Source organism: Brachyistius frenatus, unplaced genomic scaffold (assembly GCF_029030835.1).
Source record: "Brachyistius frenatus isolate BFR_SWC_R1_liver_20210118 unplaced genomic scaffold, ASM2903083v1 Contig_454, whole genome shotgun sequence".
In the NCBI taxonomy this organism is placed as follows: Eukaryota; Metazoa; Chordata; class Actinopteri; family Embiotocidae; genus Brachyistius; species Brachyistius frenatus.
In genome coordinates, this window is record NW_027211053.1 from 48,619 (window position 1) to 72,620 (window position 24,002).

The 24,002-nt window shown below is 44.1% G+C and overlaps 1 protein-coding gene across 4 annotated transcripts in view; it reads right to left on the bottom strand.

The window, feature by feature from the left end:
* LOC138637299 (regulator of G-protein signaling 12-like) overlaps positions 1–24,002 on the bottom strand; it is a 36,371-nt gene that overhangs the window by 8,528 nt on the left and 3,841 nt on the right. Inside the window, exons 1-13 of one of the 4 annotated variants that reach the window (XM_069725854.1) lie at positions 19,831–20,313; positions 8,480–8,501; positions 7,242–7,274; positions 6,303–6,472; positions 5,168–5,260; positions 4,363–4,506; positions 3,532–3,714; positions 3,283–3,433; positions 2,379–2,476; positions 2,015–2,206; positions 1,290–1,363; positions 1,076–1,202; positions 519–615 (exon numbers count right to left, since the gene is read on the bottom strand). In XM_069725854.1, coding sequence (XP_069581955.1) covers positions 519–615; positions 1,076–1,202; positions 1,290–1,363; positions 2,015–2,206; positions 2,379–2,476; positions 3,283–3,433; positions 3,532–3,714; positions 4,363–4,506; positions 5,168–5,260; positions 6,303–6,472; positions 7,242–7,274; positions 8,480–8,501; positions 19,831–19,857 — 1,411 coding nt within the window. In that variant the 5' untranslated portion in view covers positions 19,858–20,313. Of the gene's footprint in view, positions 1–518; positions 616–1,075; positions 1,203–1,289; positions 1,364–2,014; positions 2,207–2,378; positions 2,477–3,282; positions 3,434–3,531; positions 3,715–4,362; positions 4,507–5,167; positions 5,261–6,302; positions 6,473–7,241; positions 7,275–8,479; positions 8,502–19,830; positions 20,314–24,002 lie in introns of those variants that run through there. The other 3 variants (XM_069725851.1, XM_069725855.1, XM_069725853.1) reach the window with 3 other exon arrangements.

Below are 24,002 nucleotides of genomic sequence, written 5' to 3' on the forward strand. Positions count from 1 at the left end.
TGCAGTGCACTGAAAGTACCAGGATGATGCACTCAAAGCGGTCCAAAAAAAAAAAAAAAAAAAAAAGCGTCGCGACCTAAACGGTCGCTATCTCGGCTACGTAGAGGACGGGGGCGGGGCCACCGATGGAAAGAATTTTCAAATTAAGGCGTTTGAGGAAGCTGCAGCTGTTCCTGAACAACGCACAAAAGTGTGTTATTTTCACTTCTACTGCTGGACAGAAGAACCAGTGTGTTTGTTGAGCGTGTTAAACAGAGGGCATGAAAACACGTTGATTTCCGGGTAAAAATAATTAAAGACGGCAGGCAGTGTGCGATTTGAAAGTCCCACCATATAAAAGCGCCACTTGTCAGTGTACTACGGGAAGTATTTCATTTGGAACACAGCACTGGTGTCCGGTTGACAACTTAGTAAATTCGTATACAGCTTCCAGAGAGGGAAATATGTATTTAAAATCCAGTTATTTCTTTTGTCTGTTTGCAACATTTCACATTAAATGTGTGGTGACAGTATTTTACCTTTCCCTGAGGATGGATCCGCTCGGTCCAACACGACCCGCAGGCCATCCAGACTCGATATGGGGGCACCGAGATCCAAAGACTCGGTCTCTCCGCTCTGAGACAAACAGTTCGATGGTCAACAAGTGTGTATCTCCAGCTGTTGAGCAGAAGTCTAAATATGCTGCTGTATAATCCAGCATAACACATGGCTGACATTGAAGTGCACGAGCCTTTGCTTAATTTATAAACCATCTTTCAGCTCTGCTCTACTGTACAATACAGCTGTAATGCCTGGAAAGCCACAGGACTCAAATAAATCTGACAGGGGTTTAGGGGAGGAGTAAAGAGTCGGCATGTTTGAGGGGTGTCGTCATTCTTAATTATAGCCCTGCTGCTGCGTCTTCACCGGCTGGGCTGAGTCAGAGTGCTAACCACCGCATAGAGCTGGAAAAGGATGCGGTCGCTTCCCTCCCCTGACCATGATACTCCACCCTGTTGCACCGTCGCACACTACACAGGCTGCTCTCAGGGGGCCAACGGGAGCTTCAAAAAGAGCAAGCTGGGGACAGACTTACTATTTTGGCAACAAGATCACTGAGGTGAAGGCCGTATTTTGCCACCACGGGACGCAGGACCTCGGTGACTGGTTTGGTAGGTTTGGCTTTCAGCCCCACGGAGCGGTTAATGGGAACTAGGTCCAATCTAAGAACAAACAAAGAGGATTAAGCAAATGTGACGGCATTAAAAGCATAAACAGAAAGTTAGAAATTCAACTTTGGCTGTTCATACCTAAACAAGGTACGCTTCTCCAGCCGAAGGTCTCGTGAGCTGAGGGTCATACAGTCTTGGTCCAACACTAAAGGCTACGGGACACAAAGCATGAAACGTCTCATTAGTAACACGTAAGGCTTCAGAGTGCTGCATACTGTAACATCTAATTTATACAGTAATCAAAAGACACATCTTTGATCCTCTTTTTGATTCGCTTCACAGTTGAATTCAGCTGAAGGTCTAACGAGGACTCCTCACAAAATACAGCATGTTTAAATGTTGAGTGATGCTGTATTTCTTGTTTACAGGGTTTCCTGCTCTAAGTCAAATGTCAATTTCCCCGACCTATAATGAACAGAAAAAACATGCTGCCATTGTGATCAGAAGACAAGAAACAGCGACATTTCTGTAAAAAAAAATAGCAGTATTGAAAATGTTTTTATATCTTGCATCTCACAATAACGGGAATTAAATTGAAACCTAATGAGCTACATTTTCAATTTCTGCCAGTGACCTGGCACTAATGCTACCAAACATACACATTGACAATAAGTAGCTCACTAACGTTATAGCTACATGCTACTAAATACTACATTTTGATCAATTTCCTGATATCCCCTAATATTCCCTGACCCATGGGAACCCTGTGTTTATAATAAGCACCGGTGACTAAGCCCATTCAGAAGGTTTGCGCGGCAGTGCTCTGCTCTCTGAGATAACGGCAGCCGATGTTCCTCCCTCACCTTCTCTCCTCCCACCAGGAAAAGGTCGACGGCGGCGATGTTGACACTGATGCTCTGACACAGATCCTGGAGGACTTCCCTAATGGAGGCACCGGGCCGAAGGGTGAAGGAGGAGCAGGAACCGTCGGGCAGCAAGACGCTGCAATGTTTGGGCGTGCGTTCCCACACACCGACTGAGTGGCGATTATCAGACTGAGGGCAGGAGATTAATAAAGACAATCAAAGTTAATCTAACAAGTCATTTTTGAATGAGTGGGCTGACAAGTAAAAGGAAAAAAAAAAAACACAACTCAGGCCTGTTATGATAGCTTCACCAGACACTGGTCTCTGTGTTGCCATGGTGATCTATCCAGAGGAATCTTACCTCAATCTTGCCAGCAGAGCAGGAGGTGGCCATCTCCAGGCTGGTACCGGACGACAAGGATCCCTGGGACTCCCTCCTCCCGTTGCTGCCCCAGTAGTCTGCGCACAACAACGCAGAGTTTAATGAATTCACACAGACAAGAGACATTAGCACACAACTCGCGTTAAAATTTCACTTGCTGTGTGTAACGCATGACTAATAACAACGTTTTTGATTTACAATTTGTCACCGGAAAGATTTTGGCAGGCAAAAAGTTGCGTGTCGTCAAACAGGATTATATGTGAGGAAACTATGTTTGAGTCACTTTAAAGTGCAGTTACATTTAGTGAGAGACGTTGATGCCAAAGCATCAGTGTCAGATGTAGAGTAGGTTACATTTAGCGAGACAGGAAGATCAGTGTTGAATTTTAGACTGAAAATTATATAACGGAGGATGAATAGCACAAAATACTAATGAGGATTAATCCGTATCAAAGTATTTCACCATAGCATGATGTCATTATAATCAAAATGGAAACAAAAGTTATATGTCTCCATATTGACACACGATGCTGTAATGTTGCCACCTTTAAAACTCTCCGCTGACTCTCCTCTGTGACAAAATGCCAGAGATGCAACAAGTATGTTTCCGCCAATGTGCCAGTGGTGTGTGTGTGAGTGAGTGTGTGTGAGTGTGAGTGTGAGTGTGTGTGAGTGTGAGTGTGTGTGTGTGTGTCACTTTATTATTCACTGCAGGGCAGCTGTGTTTCTCGATGCCTCCCCTGCATGTAGCTCATAGCAACCCCGGAGCTGGTAGTGATTTGGTATCTCGTTCAAGGACACTTGACCACTTTGGAGGTTTGTGCTGCAAAAGCATGAAACAATGTGTATGTGTGTGCTGTTGGGTTGTTGACGAATTTCTCACCGAGGTTAATGTCTCCGATGTCCTTCTTCTTCGGCCCCTTTCCGAAGCTCCTGTTGCGGGACCACGAGAAGAAGATGCCACGTTTCTTGTCTGCGTTGTCGTCTCTGCTCTCCTCATTCAGTGACCTCCCCGACCTCTGCTTTCTGCCCTCCTGTGAAGATAAAAAAAAAAAAAAAAAAATCTATTATACCTGTCAACCTGGACAGATGGGACCAAGACCAGTCCCTTTAATGCAGCCAAAAACTGTACCTTTTTCGGAGTGGAGAGGGTGGAGCGGTCAGAGCTGGCACTGTGCTTGGAGGGTGCGGGACTGCAGGGGATCTGGTAAGGGTCCGGCAAGGGCTGACCGTCCACCTCAGCACGCATACACTCCTGGTAAAGGGAGGACTTGAGGAATCGAGAGTAGCTGTCAAACTTCATCAGGTTGAAGATCTGTAAACGTGGCAAACGAGGGCGGTAAGTAAAAGATGGAGGATAAAGAAAGAAGGGTTTGTGAGAGTTCAGAAAAAGAAAAAAAAAGAAAAAAAAACCAGAAAAGATTTTAAGATACACAAAGAGACATTTGGGGACAAATATTTAGGAGGGACAAAGAGAAAATGAAACACAGACAGAAACAAAGGAGAAGGAACTACTAGTGTTAGCATGCAGTTTCCGCTGCTGTTATGACAGGAGCCTTAACAGTTAACATTTAAATGATACTCGTTTGCAGGCTGAGAATACACAGATCTCTGCCTGCATGTCCATGGATGTGTGTGCATACAGAGTGTGCTCGCTCCTCTGTGGGTGTATACCAGTTTGTGTTTATCTCTGGTGAAGCCTCAGAGCCCTTTTATGTAAACAAACCCAGATGGCCACCAGAAAAAAAAAAAGACAATATGCTTGTGCAAAGTGACTAAAGGCTGGATGAGGGCAAAACCCCCTGCTGCACACAGAGGCCCTCCTCCACTAATGCTGTCGAGAAAACGTCTCCATCTCCAGCTCGACACCGAACAACTGAATAATTAAAACGTAAATAAATCAAATCAACTAACATATTGTAGAGCTCCCAATAAGGGAAGTCAACAGCTGTCTCATTGCTACCTGTAGCTGCTGGGTCTTGAACATGTCGGGTCGTGGGGAGGTGAGGACATCATCGGCCAGCTGGGCTTGGCTGTCGATGTTGACCGGCATGGTGGCCTTGCTGGACAGGAAGCTGTTGTAGATCTCTCCTGCTCTCTGGGACAGCTGCAGAAAAAGAAGAGGCTTGATGAGAATTGTTTAAATTATGCCGCATTAAATGTTTCTTTTGTGAGTTTTTATTAGTAGGTTTTACACACAATTAAATGAGCATCTGGATGTCATCTGATGTGGACTGACTCATTAGAGGCTATATTACTGTGTGACAGGAAAACGTGGGTGCACCTATTTAGAAGAGGGTTTTGAAGGTCCTGCTCCAAGCAAATATTTGATGTTCTTCGATTAAAAAATATGCTATTTTCAACCATTATTATCAACATGTACATATAAAAATGTTCCAAACATTTGGAAAAGCTATAGCAGATCGTAAACAATCAACATCCAAAAAGCCTAAAGACAAAATTTGCTTAAGAATGAAAAAGTCATTCAGTTAATTTGATGCTCTGCACAATGATTTGGTTTAGATATTGCTAAATAAAATGGATCGAGAGCTGCAACCTAAGTCTTAAAATAGTAGGGTAACCCCGAATATCTGACTTTTTTGGAAGAAGGTCAATAGTTTTATCGGTTCAGGTCTTGAAAAACAATCCAAAAGACAAATTTAATGAATAACATAGACTTTATTTTATTTTGAGGGTATATTCCTCCAATGTATAAATTACTTCCACACAAAACGCTCACTGTCTGCAGTTACTCACTGTGGACTTACCTGCTTTTTATCAGTTGCAGGGACATGACTGAAGTATTCACAGGCCTGCCAGAACAAGATATTCTCCTCACTGAATTCTTTCTTGAGAAATTCCTGAGAAAAAAAAAAAAAAACCCACACACAGCACACAAGGTTTTATATCATCTTAACCTGGCGATCACTTTCCCATTGCTCCAGAGCTGTTGCTGTTAAGACGAGTAGTGAGGACAGGAATTATTGGGTGTAATGTAACAAGATTGGTGTAAGTGTAGGCGCAGGATTGTGTGGGCGAGAGCAGCTCTGATCAGTGCGGAGGGAAGGTGAGGAGGGAGGTGGTTCTGGGACGCCAGAACTTGATGCTGAGCTTTCTGAAGTTGTTGTGAGCAAACTTCAAAAGATACATCTTTTATGTGGGAGGAAATAGTACATGATAAAATACAGGAGGTGCCGTTACTCCCTGGGATTGAATAACTGGAACTGTGGACTGAACAGCAGACAAACAAAGACACTTACTTGTTAGTGAAAACAGTGAGGCAGCGTAAAAGTCTAATCTTTCCCCTTAGGAGCTGGTGGAGACCAAAATTGAGCAAAAAAAAAATAAAAGTGAATATTGGCCTTATATTCATCAGGTGAACAGAAAAAACCAAAACCAAATGAAAGCTAATGTTGTGCAAAATCTTCTCACGAGCAAGTGTTTGCAAACATGTTTGTCATGTTACCGCTATATTTACAGCTTGTTCCCACGACTCCTAAGTGATGAAAAATATCTGACAGTGCATGTTTTATGAGATTTTCTTTCCCCCCCTTCTGCTTATTGGTTCCTGAAAAACATCTGTTGGAGACTGCACGTTAACGTACACTGATGATTCAAACCTTGAGGTGATTTTCACAAACAATGACACATTGAAACGAACGAGAACAATTGTCTTTATAAAGACTGTTTTTCCTCCAAGGCTGCTTTCCTTTCCTACGCTTATCACATGCCAAAAATGAACACAAGGGTTTGATAAGAACCAGAATCAATTAAAACCCTTACGTAGGTGAGCTGACCCACCTTATTTAACTTTCAAATTTGAAGCACAAAGAGCTTCAGGCAAGCTACTTGACAACACTTTTGAAAACCTCAGGATAAAATGAATTAACCCCCCCAGCTTACTGAGAAGTAGCGCACGCCCACGGGATCCTGGAGGAGACGTTCGAAGCAGGCGGCCCAGCTGGCCACGCGTTGCTCTGGAAGCCCTCGATGGCTGCCTGCCCCAGGAAGACTGCCATTGCTGTTCAGGCTGCTCTGGCTGCAGCATCCCTGCAACTGGATTCCACTATAGTCTGCAGGACGGGAGAGCAAAGATGCAAAGGTTAGACATCTCTAATGTTGAAGGGTAATTCCAGCCAGAGGGAACGTCAGAGCAATGGGTCCTCTCGCTACCTCTGGGATATTATATTTTGTCCACATCAAAGATTTAAAGAAAAATACTTTCTATCAATAGACACTTTAAAACAAAAGCCCTCACAGAAGTAAGCATGTCTATGACTCTTTTACTGTAAGAAACTATAGGACTCTGGTGATAATGTTACTGGTGCTAATTCAACCACAACTACAACATGTACAACAATTTCCTGAGGGGCACGCTGTGAGCTTATCATAATGAGATTGTAGGTACAGGAAAAAAATTAAAATGTCTTAATCTTGTCCACAGAGAGAACAACTTGTCCTACATTTGTTTTGGACTCTATGATCATTTGAAAAGACAAAAGGGGTTTCAAACAGAAAGGGATTAGACTACAAGGTCACGGAAGTTAAAAAGTGATTATTTTTTTCTCCACCCGCCACCACACCTTTCGCTACTGAATATTACACATGTTGACGTCAGAAGTTCAAAATGTTGAGCGAAGTGTGGAGCGCAGGGCCAGTAGACCTGATTGCATCTCCATACAGAGAAACAGCAGATGCTGCTCACTTTGTAAGAGAGGGGACAGCGAAAGGAGGGAGCAGGATGAAAGGAGGAAAGAAAGGGAAGGGACACGGCTGATTAAAGGGACACAAGGAAGCGGAAGAGCGATACAGGAGCTGCTGATCAACTGAAGTGCTCAGTACCTGCTATCGTGGCAGCAGATGGCCACTTTAGAGCTGTGGGCAGACGAAGCAAGGAGTGCACGGTGTAAAAAAAAAAAGAAAAAACACACAAAAGGGGTCACAATAGGATTAGTAACAGACATGGTCGTTGTCAATTCTGTGGAGAGTCAACTGGTTGGCATGGGCAACTGGTATCAAGAGAATTTCTCTTTGCATCGGAGAACAGAGACGTTAGCGAGGTCGTGTGAGGTACGGTGCTGCATATCTTCATCCTGCCAATTTCGCCCGCGCGAGTGGGATGGATTTACAAACAGGTGTAGTTTGTTTGTAGCCTTGTGAAACACAACCGCTGTAAATAGTGCGTGACATCACGAACAGATTATGAGTAAGGCAGCCTCTAAATGACCTCTCAAACGAATCGTCGTTAAAATAGCACGGGCTTCATCTTCAGTTTGGCAATATAAAAACGTCAGAATATATATATATATTTTTTTACAACGATGCCAAATGATATGCCTCCGTGTGCCTCTGAAAGTTTGCTGACAAGCCACTTGTTTGGACTCGGTTTAAAGTATTAGAACTGAGGCTTCTGGATCCGTGTTTACCGCACTGTTCTCTGCTCAGTTAATGAGACGGCTTTAGAAAAGCAAACAGCCGTGCATGTCTGATCCACATGAACAGTGAAAGCAGCCGAGCTGCTCTCCTCGCCGCCGCAGTCTCGGTCAGCCTGTTAGCCAACGTTGTTAGAACTGCTATGAAAGGGAAGAGCGCACACACGCACACGCACACACACACACACACACACACACGCACACGTGCACACGCACATGCACACGCCGCAGCCCCCGACTGTAACCCAAAAAAACACACTCAACAAACATCCTTTGTTAATGAGGCATGCTGCCTACACTGAATACATCATCCGCACTAAAATACTTTTTATTAGAGAGTTTTATTGAGCAACTACAAAGTTGTCTGCAGAGGTTGGACCAGAAAATGAGAAATAAAAAAAAAAAAAAAAAAAAAAAAAGCTGGACCAAGCACTGGACAAGATGAAAAGGTTTCACTGGGTTAGTAAAAAGGGATGAATAAGGAAAAGCTTCATCAGAACGGTTATTTACTCCAGTTTTAAGATTATAAACATTCGGAAACACAGTTTATAATCGTTTCTAAACTTCACATCAAAGGATCAACTTTGGATTTATACAGTTCCCTTTAAGAAAAGTGTTTTTAAGTAATAATCAAGGAGTAGTACTCACCACCATCTGAGGAAGCAGCAGACTGGAAGAGAAGATGGAGAGACATGAGTGAGAGGCTGCCCTCATGACCTCTTGTGCTCGGACAAGAGATTGAAGACTGTGTGTGTGTGTGTGTGTGTGTGTGTGTGTGTGTGTGTGTGTGTGTGTGTGTGTGTGTGTGTGTGTGTGTGTGTGTGTGTGTGTGTGTGTGTGTGTGTGTGTGTGTGTGTGTGTGTGAGAGACAGAGAGTGTGTGTGCACGTGTGCTACTGGGGGGGAAAAGGGTTAGATGTTCAGACCCTAAGACAAGACCATCAATTTGTATGTGGGTGGACCCGTGGCCCTTCAGCACACACAGCTGTTCACACCTCCACACCAGGACCTGCCCTTCATTTTATATCATCCTCACACACGCACACACACACACACACACACACACACACACACACACACACACACATTCCTGCTAAGTGCAGAACTCATCAGTGCAGGCGGCTTGAAGAGGCCGTCGCTGGCCGTAACGGTCCTCCTTTCGCTTGCTAATTCAGAGAGCGAGTGGCTCATGCGTGCAGGTTCCCCTGAGTAGAAGGCAAAGCACCCGCAGTGGGCACGGAAATCAGAGGGACGACTCTCCATGACTGGGGTGTAGAGCTGCAGAAATTAGTCCCTTCATTTGTTGGCTGACTTTTAAGTCATTTCTTTAAGATACAATTAGAAAATTCTCCGGTTCCGGCTTTTTAAAATGTGCAAATTTTCTGGATCTCTCAGTTTTATCTGATAGTAAAGGCAAGATCTTTGTATTTTAGCCTGTCGGTAGGACTAAAGGAGACTTTTAAAGTCTGTTTCATGAATACAATAATTTGTAAATTAATTGATAATAAAAAATGTGTTACATGAAGCAATTACAGCCACCATCAATGTCTGCTCTCATGATGTTTACTTGGCAGCGCTTTCATTTGAAATCACTGTCTGAGCGTTGGGCTTTGGTAAACCATCATTTTGGTAAGGCTTAATAAAGAGGGATTTAATGCCCAAACTGTTGAGCAGTTGTCACAAATATATATTAGATGCAGGGGGAGGAGGGGGAGGAGAGGAGCACATCTTGGGGCTCGGTCCAACAACACTCGAAAAAAAAAAAATTGGTGCGTTGGAGGATTCGTCTGAAGAAGGGGAGACTATTTTCAGAGGAGTGTTTTCTGAGCCGCCACTTCAAAGTGTGAATATTCGAGGCTGATAATACGTCCAAACAAGGCTCTTACCGCCAGAATTGGGCTTGTGCTTTGGTGCAATTGCATACTTCTGGATTGTAGATCACAGAATAATAAAAGTCAAGAAAAATACGGGGCTACTTTTTGACATGTTTCCTGACTTGATTTACAGTGTAAATTCTAAGTTGCTGTCGTTTATTGTCAGTTTTCAGCTTGATCCTCGGCCAAAAAACAAGCCCGTACATATTATGGACCAGCCTCTTCTTTTTGTGTGTGAACACTGGTCATCTGGGGGGGGGGGGGGGTTCATGACGTGACGCTTGGTTCCATTTTAAGAGCGACCACACGTAAAAGCTCTATCAGACATCAGACCACTAAACCACTAATTGTCTGTCACAGCCTCTTTACAAACTGTGCTGCTGCTGCTGCTGCTGAGTCCAGCCCTGCATCGTCAACACTCAAAAGCCGCCCCCATTCTGTGGTGGCCAGCATGTGTACAGTAATCATGGGCGGGAAGGGCCCGGGACCGACATGAAGCCGAAACACAAGAGAGAGAGAGGGAGAGAGAACACCCACTCCATCGGTCTCTCCCTTTGGGTCTAAAAACAGCTAAACCTCAAACCTTAAACGGCGGAGCGCCGAGACGGGAGTTCATTTTAAAAGACAGACATCATGTCACACCATGTGACGTAAATCTGGCTTTAGAGCAAACAAACGGTTCCCTGGTTAAACACTGAGATTGTGGATCGGTGGCTTAACCATTGTCAATGCTGCTCCTATCACAAAAACTATATGGATGACAAATATGAGAAATATGTACTCTGTGTAAGAGCTTCCACGCATTCAGAAACGTAAAAGAGTGAGTAAATCAATAAATCACGCGGTCTTGACACACAACTGATGCAATATCTCATTGTTTAAACCACAGTCATGTTAGACAATTATATTGACGACGGACGTGTTTTAGGTTGCGCAAACACAGTTAAGCAGCTAAATAAAATTGAAATAATGAAAAGAAAAAAAAATCTAAATAATTTACTGAAATCTAACCAACTACATGATATAAATCATTCGATTTTAGTTGCATTTTCAAACAAGACAACTATCGATGTTCACTGGTAATTGATTTGTGAAGTTTCCAGAGCCCAACACGATGTGTTCAAATGTCTTGTTTTGTGCAACCAACAGTCCAAAACCTAAAGATAGTCATTTTGGATTTCATAAACAGAACAGTAGCAAATTCTCACATTCGAGAGGCTGAAAACAACAAATATTTATCTGCCTAACTTGATAAATTATTATATTAAATAAAAAAAATTTAAAAAAAAAATGGGGGGGGGGGGTGATGAGCCTGTACATCAAGTAATCAAATGAGTGACTATTTGTTTAAATGCTTTTCTCGAACAAAAAAGACATCACACATGTAAAAGTTGACCAAACACAGAGAAGATGGTGTGTGTGTGTGTGTGTGCATGTTCGTTTGTATGAAGCAGCAGGGGGTCAGACCACACACACACACACACACACACACACACACACACACACACACACACACACACACACACACACACACACACACACTCGTTATTGCTTCCTTGCCAACCAGTCCCCCGACAATGCTGCTGAAGTGATGACCCCGGCCGACTGTCACCTCTCGTCCACACACTCCCTTCCTCTGTTGACACCTCTGGTGACAAAATGGCCCAATGTGGGTGGTTCTGCAGCACTGCAGGCCCTCTTTGATCCCTTTTACACAAGGCTAAATCGCAAAAATCCCCTTTCGCAGCTGGAATCCCCCTCCTGAAAAGCGGTCCACTTCAAGGTTGTCAACCAAATGGGACAGAATTAAAGTCACAGGGGGTACGCTGCCTCTGAGGAGAGCACGCTTTGGCTCTCCTGTTGGAAAACGCTCCTCCAGATCCCCCCCCCCAATGCCATACAGACTGACCTCTCCAGACACCACATGCTGCAGAAATGTAGATGATGACACCGAGACAGATTCATGTGAATGATCGGAGGCGAGACACAACAACTAAAACAAACTTTCAGGGGTGTTAAAATCATATACAGTCACACCAATGTTAACACTGCCCATTTACACCTCCCAAAGAGTGTATTTCTGGTGTTTTAAAGGGGATTTATTTTATCTTCTGGGCTTGCTTAGGCAGGTTCCTGCCATCAAAAACTGGGCTGAGACGTAATCTATTCAGCGCTTCACCACACAAATAAAGTTTCTTCTAAACTTTTACACAAGGACGGATTGTAGCGACTCGCAAAAACAAACAGGCACGAAAGTCTCCGCCGCTTCCAAACAGCTGTTCTGAGTGGGAGCGAGAGAGACGCGCGACAATGCGGGAGATTAATGAGAAATACAGCTGACTGAACAAAAGGAGTCTCCTGGCTCCGTACAGAGGAGGAAGAGGAGGAAGAAGAGGAGGCTCGGCCCGTCGGCCGCCGGTTACTTACAGCGTTGAAGTTCCAGGTCTTCTTGAAGGAAAGTCTCTTTTTGAGACTCATTGTTCCCTAGTCTGCTACGCTGGCACCACGCAGACAGAGTGTGTGTGTGTGTTTTTGTGTGTTTCTGTGTGTGTGTGTGTGTGTGTGTGTGCGTGTGTGTGTGTGTGTGTGTGTGTGTGTGTGTGTGAGAACGCATACCTGAACATTCCCCACCCAAAACTCCGCAAACCATGTCTGTACAAGTTGGAGAAAGGGGAAGAGAGGGAGGGAGAGGGAGCGCAAGACATCTGACAGCGTACTGGACGGAAACGAAGAACGAGTGGAAGGAGGGCGGGGAGGGAGGGGGGGTTTGGAGGAGGAGGAGGAGGAGGAGGAAAGATTTCCTTATGCCACAGCTGTTGCCACGGCAACCTGCCTGACAATACATACAGCCTCTGCCACAGTGGCATGAAGGAATCAGATGATTTAATTCCCCCCCCCCTTTTATTTTATTCTCCTCACAAAAAAAAAAAAAAAACACTCACCACACCACAAACCACATCCCTCCCCCCACACCCACCCACCCACCCCCCATTTGTTTCCACTCAGGGCACTACTCTCCCTTTACTTGAAACAGAGAAGAAATACCCAGTCAGTTTAAATGGATACCATATGAATTTTGTTTAATCAAAATAAAAGTTTGGTCGCCCACCAGTTGAACTCAGAGCTTCATTACCCGCTGCCACAGAGCGGCATTCTTGCGCTCCAAATGGTCGTCAAATTGGCGTTTTCTGCAAGCAATTTAGCTCATGTACCAGGAAAAGATTTTCTTTTTATTCTGGCATCTCTCCTCTCCGCTGCAGTACTGTGCCTCCACATTTCTGGCAAATCTCTACAATCAGCATGTCGACTTCTTTTAGACCAACTATTATTCTTGAAGCACGGGTGGCTCTTTGTGGGGCTTTCCCGTGACAAACGAGCCGGCATTCTTGGACTTAATTTTGCCGTTAATAATGGATGAGATGCAGTGTTGATTAAAAGCCTAGTTTTCATAGCAGATTTCTCCTGAATCATTACATTTTTACATGGTCTGCCACTTCAGAAATTAGATGTGCATAGCTACACCGACGGTTCGAAGGGTGCAATCTTACGCCGCGGTGCGTGTTCATGTACGTAAACACCTTACGTGTTAAAGAAAGGATATCTGGAGAACGGACTGTAGGCTTCAGATGCACTGGAACTTAAATTGTACAAATGCAGATATTGTACACTCCAAAAAGTCGGCTGGTTGGTTTCATACCTCCACACAACTGCTGTGATTGTCAATCTGTGCATTTTAAACAATTAAAGTCAGGCTTTCCAAATTTGCTGTCCGAAAAGGAGTTTCCAGCACTTTCAATGGAAGTACAGACTAAAAACTAAAAATAAATGTGTTGATCTATAATCAGCAACTCTTGCGATAACCTGTTGCCCAGAGCTGCTTTATACTATGTGAAAAGCTGTTTCTGCAGTTCATTAAATCTCTGCAGCCATCTGAAGGCAGCGAATGACTCAGGCAACATATGTTGATAAATCTGTGCCCTCTGATTTGAGAGTCCACCAGAGCGGAGGGCGATTCTGCGCAAACTTCTACTCTCTGTAACTTCAGTAAATTAAATGCAAAAGACTCTCGGCTGCACTGAAGTAACCACATTTGATGCTACACACAGAACGATCTGTTATCATCAACTCTGTTCTTCATTTCTAATGAGACGAGTGATTGAATTGGCTTAGAGGGAAATTATTAATCATCGTCCCCAATTCAAACGGCCCTTTTGCACTTTGTGCTGCTGCACATTCAGGAACCTAAATAGCAGGGCTCCACATTACTGCCAGCTAATACAAAATTGGGTAAATAACACTGTTGACTGTGTTTCTTGGTTTGTTTGTATATAATATATATAGATATATAATGTACTGTATATACGGTGCATTTTATATTTTTTACTGCTATTTAATTGCTTTTCTATGATTCTATTCTATTCTATTCTATTCTATTATTTTATTCTATTGTTTCTATTATTATCTTATTGCTTCTGTATGCTGCTGTAGCGAAAAAATTTCCCCTCGGGGATTAATAAAGTAAATACCTACCTACCTAGAAATGAGGCGATGTGAATGAAGCCTATTTGCTCAGTCCTCCAGGCAGCTCCCCAACTGTAATCACACCTGTCACTAAAAGCAGCCCCGCCTTTTAATATGCATAATTTGAACTCTTAATAAAATTTAAAGTGGTGAGTTGTGCAAAATACAGTTGTATTGAATGTAAAAAAGAGACCACAACTGTTATTGTACCAGAGGCCGTAAACATGTTTATTTCTGCTGTAAAGTTGGGCATTTTAACATGGTGGTCTATGTGGATTGCTTCAGTTTTGGAGCCGGCCTCAAGTGGCCATTGCAATTTTGAGCACTTTCATCATCATCCATTTTTCAGCCCAGGAGGTTGGTGCTTGGTTGATAGAGCTCCACGAACATCTCAAAAATGAAAAATTAATGTTGAGATGTTTGAAAGTGATATTCCCGACCTGTACTTTATGCTATAGCTCAGAAATGCAACACAGAAAGGCGTGGGCTTTCACGTGGAGATAAAATCTGACTTTGAAGCTATTTTTGGTGCCGAGTCACCCATGTGGTCACAAATTCACACAATGCAGATCAGCCCGGTTCAGCCCTTCAGGTCTACTTTCGCCCTTTGACCTCCCCGAGGCAAGAAGCTCACTGCAGCCAGGTGAGCACACGCGCTCATAACAAGAAGCAAAGCATGGTGGAACTCTAAAAAGCAAATACCTGCAAGAGGAGCATCTTCCTGTGTCTTGCATTGGTGTTGCCGACCGGAGACACAGAGTGTTCTGCCACAAAGTAATTAGGTTTCACGTGAGCGCTGAGCCTCTTCTTGATTTAATCAATTTGTGAAACATTTCTAGACAGGCTTACGGCAGCAATAAGTGCCGCTTGCCACCAGACTAATTGCATGGCAAGTTCTCCACCAGGCAAACTTGACCCGAGACGGAAAATAATCGAGGCCTGCTATCTGTGGCAGACGGCAAACTATTCCCTGAAAATAACATCAAGAAAGAGACTTGCATCGAGACAACTTCCTTTCCAGGGAGGGAGGGTGAGGGTGCGGTAACTGATAAGATGGAAGACACTTTTCTTTCCCAACCACGCAGGGAGTACGAGGGAGCGAGGAAGACGGACTGATTTAGAGAGTTATGAAACTGACGTCTTGTCTCGTTTTTGATTTTAGACGCGAAGGAGTGCAATCCAGTGGTTTTTACTGTGGGAAAACCTACACTCCATCACATTAGCAAGGATCTGATGAGGTCAGCATGCTTATGTGATGCTAAGGGAGCAGGAACCATAAACAACATTAACACAATTAGTGTCCCCTTAGATTTGATATCTACAATATGTCCACAGATAAAGGACCATGAAACTCGACTAATACGCGTTTTATCGTCATGCTCCGTTATGAAATCCTATTTTTGTCATCGGAGCTTTAGAAATTATGACAGCAGTCTAATTCCACTTGACTTATGATGTAAATTTCCGTTGTTTTCCACAATGAGACTAATACTGGAGCTGATTCAAGTTTTGAAACAGTTGATTTTTGTTTTTGTGAAGTTAGAAGACTGGTGGTATTGGAGAAAAAACAACAACAACTCAAATAATAATGAATTTGAATATTAGACAAAGTACAATGTTGTGTTTCGTAACATTTGGAGATATCCGGCTTTACAGAGATAAACGTATCAGAATCATTTTTAGCAAAAACAGCCTTTGTTCTCTCAAAATAGGTGCGTAACGTCTTGATTTGACGAACAGGCAAAGATATTAGATTTAGATGTGTAGATATTTCATGCAGTGCACAAATTTCGATAAAACATTGTTGTGCTACTTATTCATGCATGAAAACGAGAATTCACTTTAGAATTTGAGTGGAAAGCCAATATTTTAATTGCGATATTAATCTGTGATGTTTTTTTTAACAGATAAGGATCCTCTATCAGATGCTGTAATGATACTGGGTGAACACATGTCTGTGCTCTTAAATTGTAATCCCTTCGGTGAACAAATGAGTAGTTCAAAGAGTTGTACGAGTGATTTGCATGCGAACAGAGGCAATCGTCACACCGCGTTTCATCTCCTAATCCCTCTGATCGTCAGTAATCTAGTCCCTGTTCCCCGACTCTAACCGGTTAGCCACAGCAGATGGGTGCAGCTCTGCTCCTGTCTGCCTTCAAATGCATTAATATGATTTGTGCAGTGCTGCCAGTGTGTGTGTGTGTGTGTGTGTGTGTGTTAGCTATTTGATACTAAAAAGAAAAAACTTTAAGCGAGTGCAAAAATTCCTCTACATGGATATGTTTACACTTTTCTCTTTGCTGCCCTACTTGTTGAAGCGCCGCCATCGTGCTGCTTTAGCCAATATTAGAATTTCCCAACTTTCACAACAATGTAGGTTTTGCGTTGGTGTTTACCAACCAGGTTTGCCTGAACTTGAACAGCTCATGGTGTCAGACTTACTACCTGTGAATTAACAGTGAAGCCTAAACACACGCAAGAAAACAAAAGTTCGTCGTGACGAGGAAACAAAAAGTAATCATGGCATGTCACAGGCTGGTTGGAGGACGTGCTGTGTACAAAATGAGTAACATATATATGAAATATTTGATTTACAAGGCACAGCTGAACTCCACAAAAATAGCATAACTTCAGAGGGAGAAACTAGAACCAGCGCTCACGACCCCTCCCACTGCAATTTATTATCATAGAGAAAGGGCTGCGAGGGCCTGGAGGGCTCGAGGTGGATAAACCACATAAGATGCCACCACACCCTTTTACTGCTCTCTTTCTTTTCCACAAAAAACACCAGAAATGGACTTTCCAACCTGAAACCTGACACTTATAATTAGCTCTGCGAGTCCCCCCAGTTTTCCACCACACACTCAAACGAAAGCTTAGTGCGCAGTGTTTTGAAAAGGCTGGATGTACGCGTACATTTATTACGCGATGATAAGAGTATGATATGAATTGGACTAATATCTGCACTTTGGAAGTGGACGAGGCCGTACTGTGTTGCAAATGACAAGAACGGCCATCACTGTTCACTTCCTGTCCAAGTCCGATTGACCCGACACCCTGCCGTCTAATCTTTCTGGAACCTGAGCCTTATGAGTGCGATAGGAAATATGTGAAGGCAAATTTGTCTGAGTTCATCCCTCGAGGCTAAGGGCCAAATTATGGCATGTAGTCTTTATGGGGATTTGGCATGATGACCAAATTATGATTAAGCTAAAAAAAAATTAATATATAATAACATATTTAAAACTTAAAGTGTGATGCCTTGTTTACATACACCTCCCTCCTGAAAGACATTCAGTTAGTTCTGATAAATGTAAACTAAGTCTACCAGCCTCTTTTGGCTTGCACAAACATGTATTGATGCGAGTTATCCAGGATTACATAATAGCATTCCAGGGCAACTATTTTATCTGCTGTCCTTGGAAACACGATGCAGGCCATAACATAAACAATATGTGGCATTTTAACTTAAAACAATGACATCACGCATTAACACGCGGCATAACAAGAAATACCCTCCGTTAACCGCAGGATGGAGATGTTATAGAACCAGTACAAGATGTAAAGTTAGTGTTTAGACTGCCTAAGCCAGTTCTTCACAATATCACGGGGGGAGTTAAGTTGGCTTCCCCCGACATTTCATGTTTACGACTTCCACAGGGCGAAGTAGACGAGACCTTGGCCTGGTTGTGCAGCATCTTGCGCCAACACAAGGCCGAAAAGATACCAGCTACATTCACGTTTTCAAGCCTGCCTGGACCCCCTCTCCAGTTCAAACAAGACAGGCTGACTTGCTCAATGTCACGGACGTGAAGCAAACCTTCCCCGGTGTTATCGGAGCTACAGGTGTGGGGTAAAAAGAGAAACACGACATGCAGCCCGCTGTGAGCCAGACATGTTTAAACTGTTACCCGTGAAGTGATAAAAGACTTTGGCAGCTCTCGAGCCCTTCCTTGTTGGGTAACATCCACACCCTTGGCACTGGCGTTCCTTTCAGTGAAACAGAGACATATAATAATAGTGCAAGAGAGGAAGGTAAACAGTGAGTGGTGAATGAATCATTCACACAAGTTGGTGTCCTGGTATAGACGCAGCCTATCACGGTGATGAGGAGCTGTTTGGTTCACTGAAAAAACAATAATAAAAAAAAGAAAAAAAAGTTCAATAGATGATGTCATAGCGTTGGTGAGACACCAGCCAAGAGGAGAGCTGCAGTAAGCCTCCGTCCAGAGATGGGGAGGCAGCTGGTATTTTCCGTGGTTTCAGTCTGGTCATACAGCAAACTCAGCAACCACAGCCACATCTGGTCATCTGGTTACTGGCTGCTGCATATTCATACAGCGAGCAGCTGGACAGTTAAATAACTTCTACTCTACTTTTTGCCGTGTTAATGTACTGTTTTTCTAGTTGGTGGGTTGGAGGAGAGAGCAGTCTTTGTAATTGCAATAAAACATTTTGCGGGAGGAAGGAAACGGAGAAGAGGAATCGTAGTGGAGACATTTGGAAAATGTCAGGCTGCTCATCCTACAATGGTAGCCTAAGGACACATTTGGTGAGCACAACTGTCCACCCACTCCTCCAGAGCTGGCCATGTGATGTCAGGGAGATAAAAGTGCGTCGTGTTCTCTCCTGCCTCTACCGCTAATCGCCAGGAACACACGACTGCTGCTCATCTCAAGTCACAATACACACATAAAAACAGAGCGAAGAATAATTAGAGGAACTCTCACAGTATTAATAATCATCATAACTTCATCTCTGTTGGCATTTACAGTGTATTAGTTCCTTTTTGGACAACTGTAGGAACAGCAAAGCTTAGGCAGTAGTCGAGAGGCAGGCAAAAAAAAGAAAAGAAAAAAAAAAAAAGAATTTGAGCAAAGCTTGCTGAAAGAAAAATGAATAAGAGGGGCAGTGAATCAAATCGGAGACATGCCAGCGCAAAGCAAAAAGGGGGAAGGTGAAACCACGAGCAACCATTTCAAGTCCAAACCAAACTGTGGCTGTCACACGATCACCTCAGAAAACAACGCAACTGAACGTTCACTGAGGATTTAATTCCATCTGACAGCAACAAACCTCCGACCTCAGTGTCCCTCGCACTGAATCGAACTTCTCCCTAATGCCGCCAACTGATTGCGACAAAGGGTCATTTTCTCAGGGCAAGTGCAACAGAGTGAACTTCATTCAAATGCCCATGCAGTTTACAAGAATAAACCCGGGTGACTTCACAGAACTCTTTTAGCATAACATCTAATTTAAAGTCAGCGTGCATCCTGATATAGATGCAAGACCACATTTTGCTTTATACAGCGGTGCAGTGTGTGTCATACAGCACATGGGAGTTCAGCTGGCACTGGTCAAAACATTCCTCTGACAGACCACACAAGCTAACCACTGTATGCCTCTCAAAGGCTACAACAGGAGCCACAAAGAGCCCAAAGAAGGAAAAGTAACGGTGGCGGGGACGATATCGCTGGTGCGAAAGATGAAGATGCCATCGCAGAAGAAAAAAAAAAACCACAAAAAAAACCAAAACAACAAAAAAAAAAACGGAGAAGTGAAGCCAGGCAAGATAATGAAGACCTCAAGGTTTCACACGACTTACGGAGTTGAGAGTTAAAGTTTGCTCCATGTGTGGCACTGTGTGCTCGGCTCGTCTTCAGCGCTGCTCCACACGCCTGCTGTGTGTGAGAGAGTCCATCCGCCGGGTCTCCGCGGTGCCTGTGGGAGTCGGTGTTTGCAGCGCAGAGACACGGAGCTGCTGAACGGGGGAGGAGAGAGCGTGCAGACCGGCCGAAAATCCTGACAGCTACTGGGAGTTCAAAAGCTCCCTCTCTCTCTCCTCTCTCTCTCTCTCTCTCTCTCTCCCTCCCTCCTTCTCGCTCTCTCTGCTGTGAATTCCTCCTCTTTCCCCTCTCTATTTACCTCTCTCCCCGTCTCTGTGTCTTCATGCCTTCTCTTGGTTTTTTTTTTTTTTTTTTTCTGCTACGCCCACAGGATGGATCCATTACCCGCAGGCATGCAAACAAGAGCTGCTAATGTCTCCACACCTAAAAGGAGAGGAGAAACTTCACGCATGCATGGAGCTAAAGAGCTGCCCCGAATTTCCCAGCAGGCACCGTGGGTATATGCCCGAATAAAAATTTTTAAAAAAAACAGTGCGCGTCGAGTAACGGCTCGCGTTGACAGATGTTTTTATTTGCAGCGATAACCTCAGAAGACAAGAGTCAGTGTAAACACCAGGCGCAGCAGCCCGCTCATGGTGTCGTCGCTGCAAAGTTGAGCGCACCGTCATGCGCGGCGCGTCGCGGGCACCAAGCATCTGTTCGGAGCTGCAAACGAGGAGCGTGTGGTGAGCGAGAGACGGGCTCGTCGCGGTGGTTGGATCTGCGGGGACATTCGCAGGAGGTTCTGCTGACGAGCTCGGCGCGGAAGTAGGACAAGGAGGTACATTCTTCGACGTGCCCGAACATAAGGAGCTCTGACATCAAAGAGCTCGGCGCGCACCGAAAGCGGCCTTCGTCGCGAGACGCGGGGGAAAGCGAATCGGCGCAAACGCACAGAGCTGCGTGGCGGCTTCTCCCTCTGCTGAGCCCGAAAGACACGCGTGGAAAAAGCAGCAGATGAGATGTACGCTCCTCTGGCCGGGGTTATCAACAGGGGTCGACCCGAAGGGGGCTGATGGTGAACTGCAAAATAGCCTCACGGTGTCCTTGTGTGTCCAGATGCCTCACTGAGGGAGAGCTTATCGTGCATTTTTTTTGCAACACTTGCCATGAGAACAGTCCTTCACATCATCCTTCGCAAAACAATACACGGGTCAGAAAAACGATGCCGAACCCAAACGCTTCCCTCCGCTGCGCTCCTACCTGCACTAACGAATAAATACGTCATTTAAGGCGAATCATTTTGTGCATCAGCTTGATGGGTTGATCATTTATTCCCCGCGAAGTGGAGCACGGCCTTCAAAAGAGGAAGAAAAAAAACAAAACCGTTTTCACTTTCTAGTTGGTCTCTTCTGTCTGATGTACAAGGTCTTCAGAGATTCCAGTGTCAAAATTCCCGCTGGGATGTCTCAACAAAAACCAAAAGCCAGACCTTAAGTCTTCATAAGGACATAATTAGTAATGACATGGATGGGCTTTAAATCACTGAAGCAGCATTTAGAAGTGCTTGACCCGACCTCTGACTATGAACTCAGGATGAAAACCCAGCTCTTGTAATGAGAGCCCACCAGCAAGCGCTAGGTGAGGCTCTAATTGCCTTTGACAACCATAACAATTTCCCTAAAGTGTTATTACATGCAATGTATAGGCATATCATGACTTTAAACTGCACGGATTAAGTGCTGTTCCTGATTAGACGCGGTCTGAGTCGCTGCGAGCCAGATGCACTATTCTTGGATGTTATCCTATGCATGTTTGTAGTGATTTGGAAACAGAGTCACCATTACACATGCGAGGCAATCAAGTCCAGAGACTGCTCCTGTTGCACACAAATGCAGTGCAGCGCCATGACATGCACGGAGGACGGGGAAGCTGCAACCTTCGTGGGAAAGTATTCCAAGTTGCATCGCTAGATCAACATCAGCCCCCGAGTTACACACAACTTTGTGACCACTGATATGTGAGCATCTGCGATTTCACCGTGGAGAGCGTACATCAAATTTTATGTCAAATCGGCAACAGAGACCCTCGAAATGCTTCGAAAACTACAGCGGGGAAGCAATGAGACGAGCGAGTTGTTCTGAGTGACGTTCCGGTTTCCGAGGGGCAGAACGTTTCCGACCAAAATTGAAGTTCTTCTGTGACGTTCTTTGGAAAAACACTCACTGCAGTACATTTTATTATGTTATGGGTTGGTTTCAGTTTGGTTTTTTTCTTTTAGCTCTCAGCGGCGGGCTCAAAAAACCAGGACCAGTTGGGAAATAATGTTGGAAGTGTGGAAGAATAAACAACTTGGGAAATCTGGTACGGGGGAAATGAAATGTCCACCGCTGCTCACTCTTTCAACAACTGGAGTCGATATGACTGAGCAAATACAAACAGAAGAAAGCTTTGTTTGCAGTGGCAGATCCCGGCAGTTTGTATGCTGAACGGTAGGAATTCCTGCTGCTGATAAAAACTGGTGATATCACTTTTTGGTAGAAAAACAAAACATACCAAGAGGCATTATAGTCCGTCTCGCTAAATGAAGATGGTCAAAACCAGTTAAAAGGACGGACAGTGACGATTTAAGAGACAATTCTGCAAAACGTACACTTATCGATGAACAACAACAACAACAAAAATCAAAAAAAATCGCACCTTAACAATTCCAGCATTCAAACCAAAGTCTTGGCTAATCTAACACAGTCTTTAGAGACATATTTTCCATAACGCTTGACCAGACTTCACCCATTTACAGCCATGTATTTACCAGCCCACACGTGACAGACTGTCTCTCCTCGTCTGTGCTGCAGCAGGTCCTGATAGAGCAGAAATGTGAAGACCAGGTTATCACGTGCAACAAAGCAAACTCAAGGTGTAACACAGACGTGTGAAAGCATCCAGCTCTCCATCCAACCGATACTATTTTGCACAGCAGAGCATCAGCTCCTTATCAGCTTCTTATTTGAAACTTAACAGAGAGCACGGTACGCGTCTCATAGCGCTGCTTAGAAGGTGTGATGGTAAACTCTGGAATAAATGGACTCATGGCTGCAGTGATTCATATTTTCAAGTCACCAGACCAATAAAAACATGTTGCAAGAGGACCTCCGTTCGTCAGCCAACTTGGAGCGAAGTAACAGAACAGAAACAGAACTTAAATACATGATTTATCATTGGTTCAAAGTTTGTAACCTCATAAAATATGCCAGAACAAAGCAACCTAACCTGGTTTCTTACAATATGAACACATATCTGAGAATGACCAGGGAGAGCCATTAAGACTGGCGATTAAGACAGTAAATCAGCGATGGCAGAATGAATGTGTGTTGTGCTGTGCCAGCAGAAACTCTGCAACTGTCGTAACCTTTTATAACCATCTTTAATCCAACAGTTGTACATCAGACCTGCTCAGAACCTGAAGCCTTTTTTTTTTTTTTTAGTGTGGGTTGGAACAAACCCGAGGAGCAGGTTCACGGTGTGACTCTTTGAGTACAATGTGTGGTCTGCGGGTGTGTCTGTGACTAATCCGAGTATATACAGTGCAACACGGTAATGCCACTTTTTGGTTTGTTTTTGTGCCCGTTCATGTGCGTGCAGAGCAATTATCAGATGTAGGAACAGTGTGTGTGTGTGTGTGTTTCTGTGAATATGAATCAGTGTGCAGCGGTAATGCACGCGAGCACAGACCATTGGAGAAAAAGAGTTCCTCTGCGACATTAATATGAGAGAATGTGAGCACGATATGCAGTCGCGCAGCAGTGCTCATTAGGGAGGCCAAACAAACAGGACCTTGCCTCTGGCCCGCACAAAGACCACTTTGTGAGCCACCCCTCGCCACAAGTGCAGCAAACACAGAGTTCAAAGCGACGGAAATGAGAGGTTAAAAAAGAGCCGAAAGGGGTGCAGAGAGAAAAAAAAGTGGGATGGCTCGACTGAATGTCCACATTAAGGAACAAAAACAACGTTTCCACACACAGGCCAAGCAGAATGGGAAGTACAGAAGCCTGTCGGACCGTCAGCATTAAAAAAAAAAAAAAAAAAAAAAACACTGCAACTAGTTTAAAGTGCTGATGCATTTCCAAGTGGAAATAAGTGGAACACTCACCAAAACTTTGAAGTAAAAAAT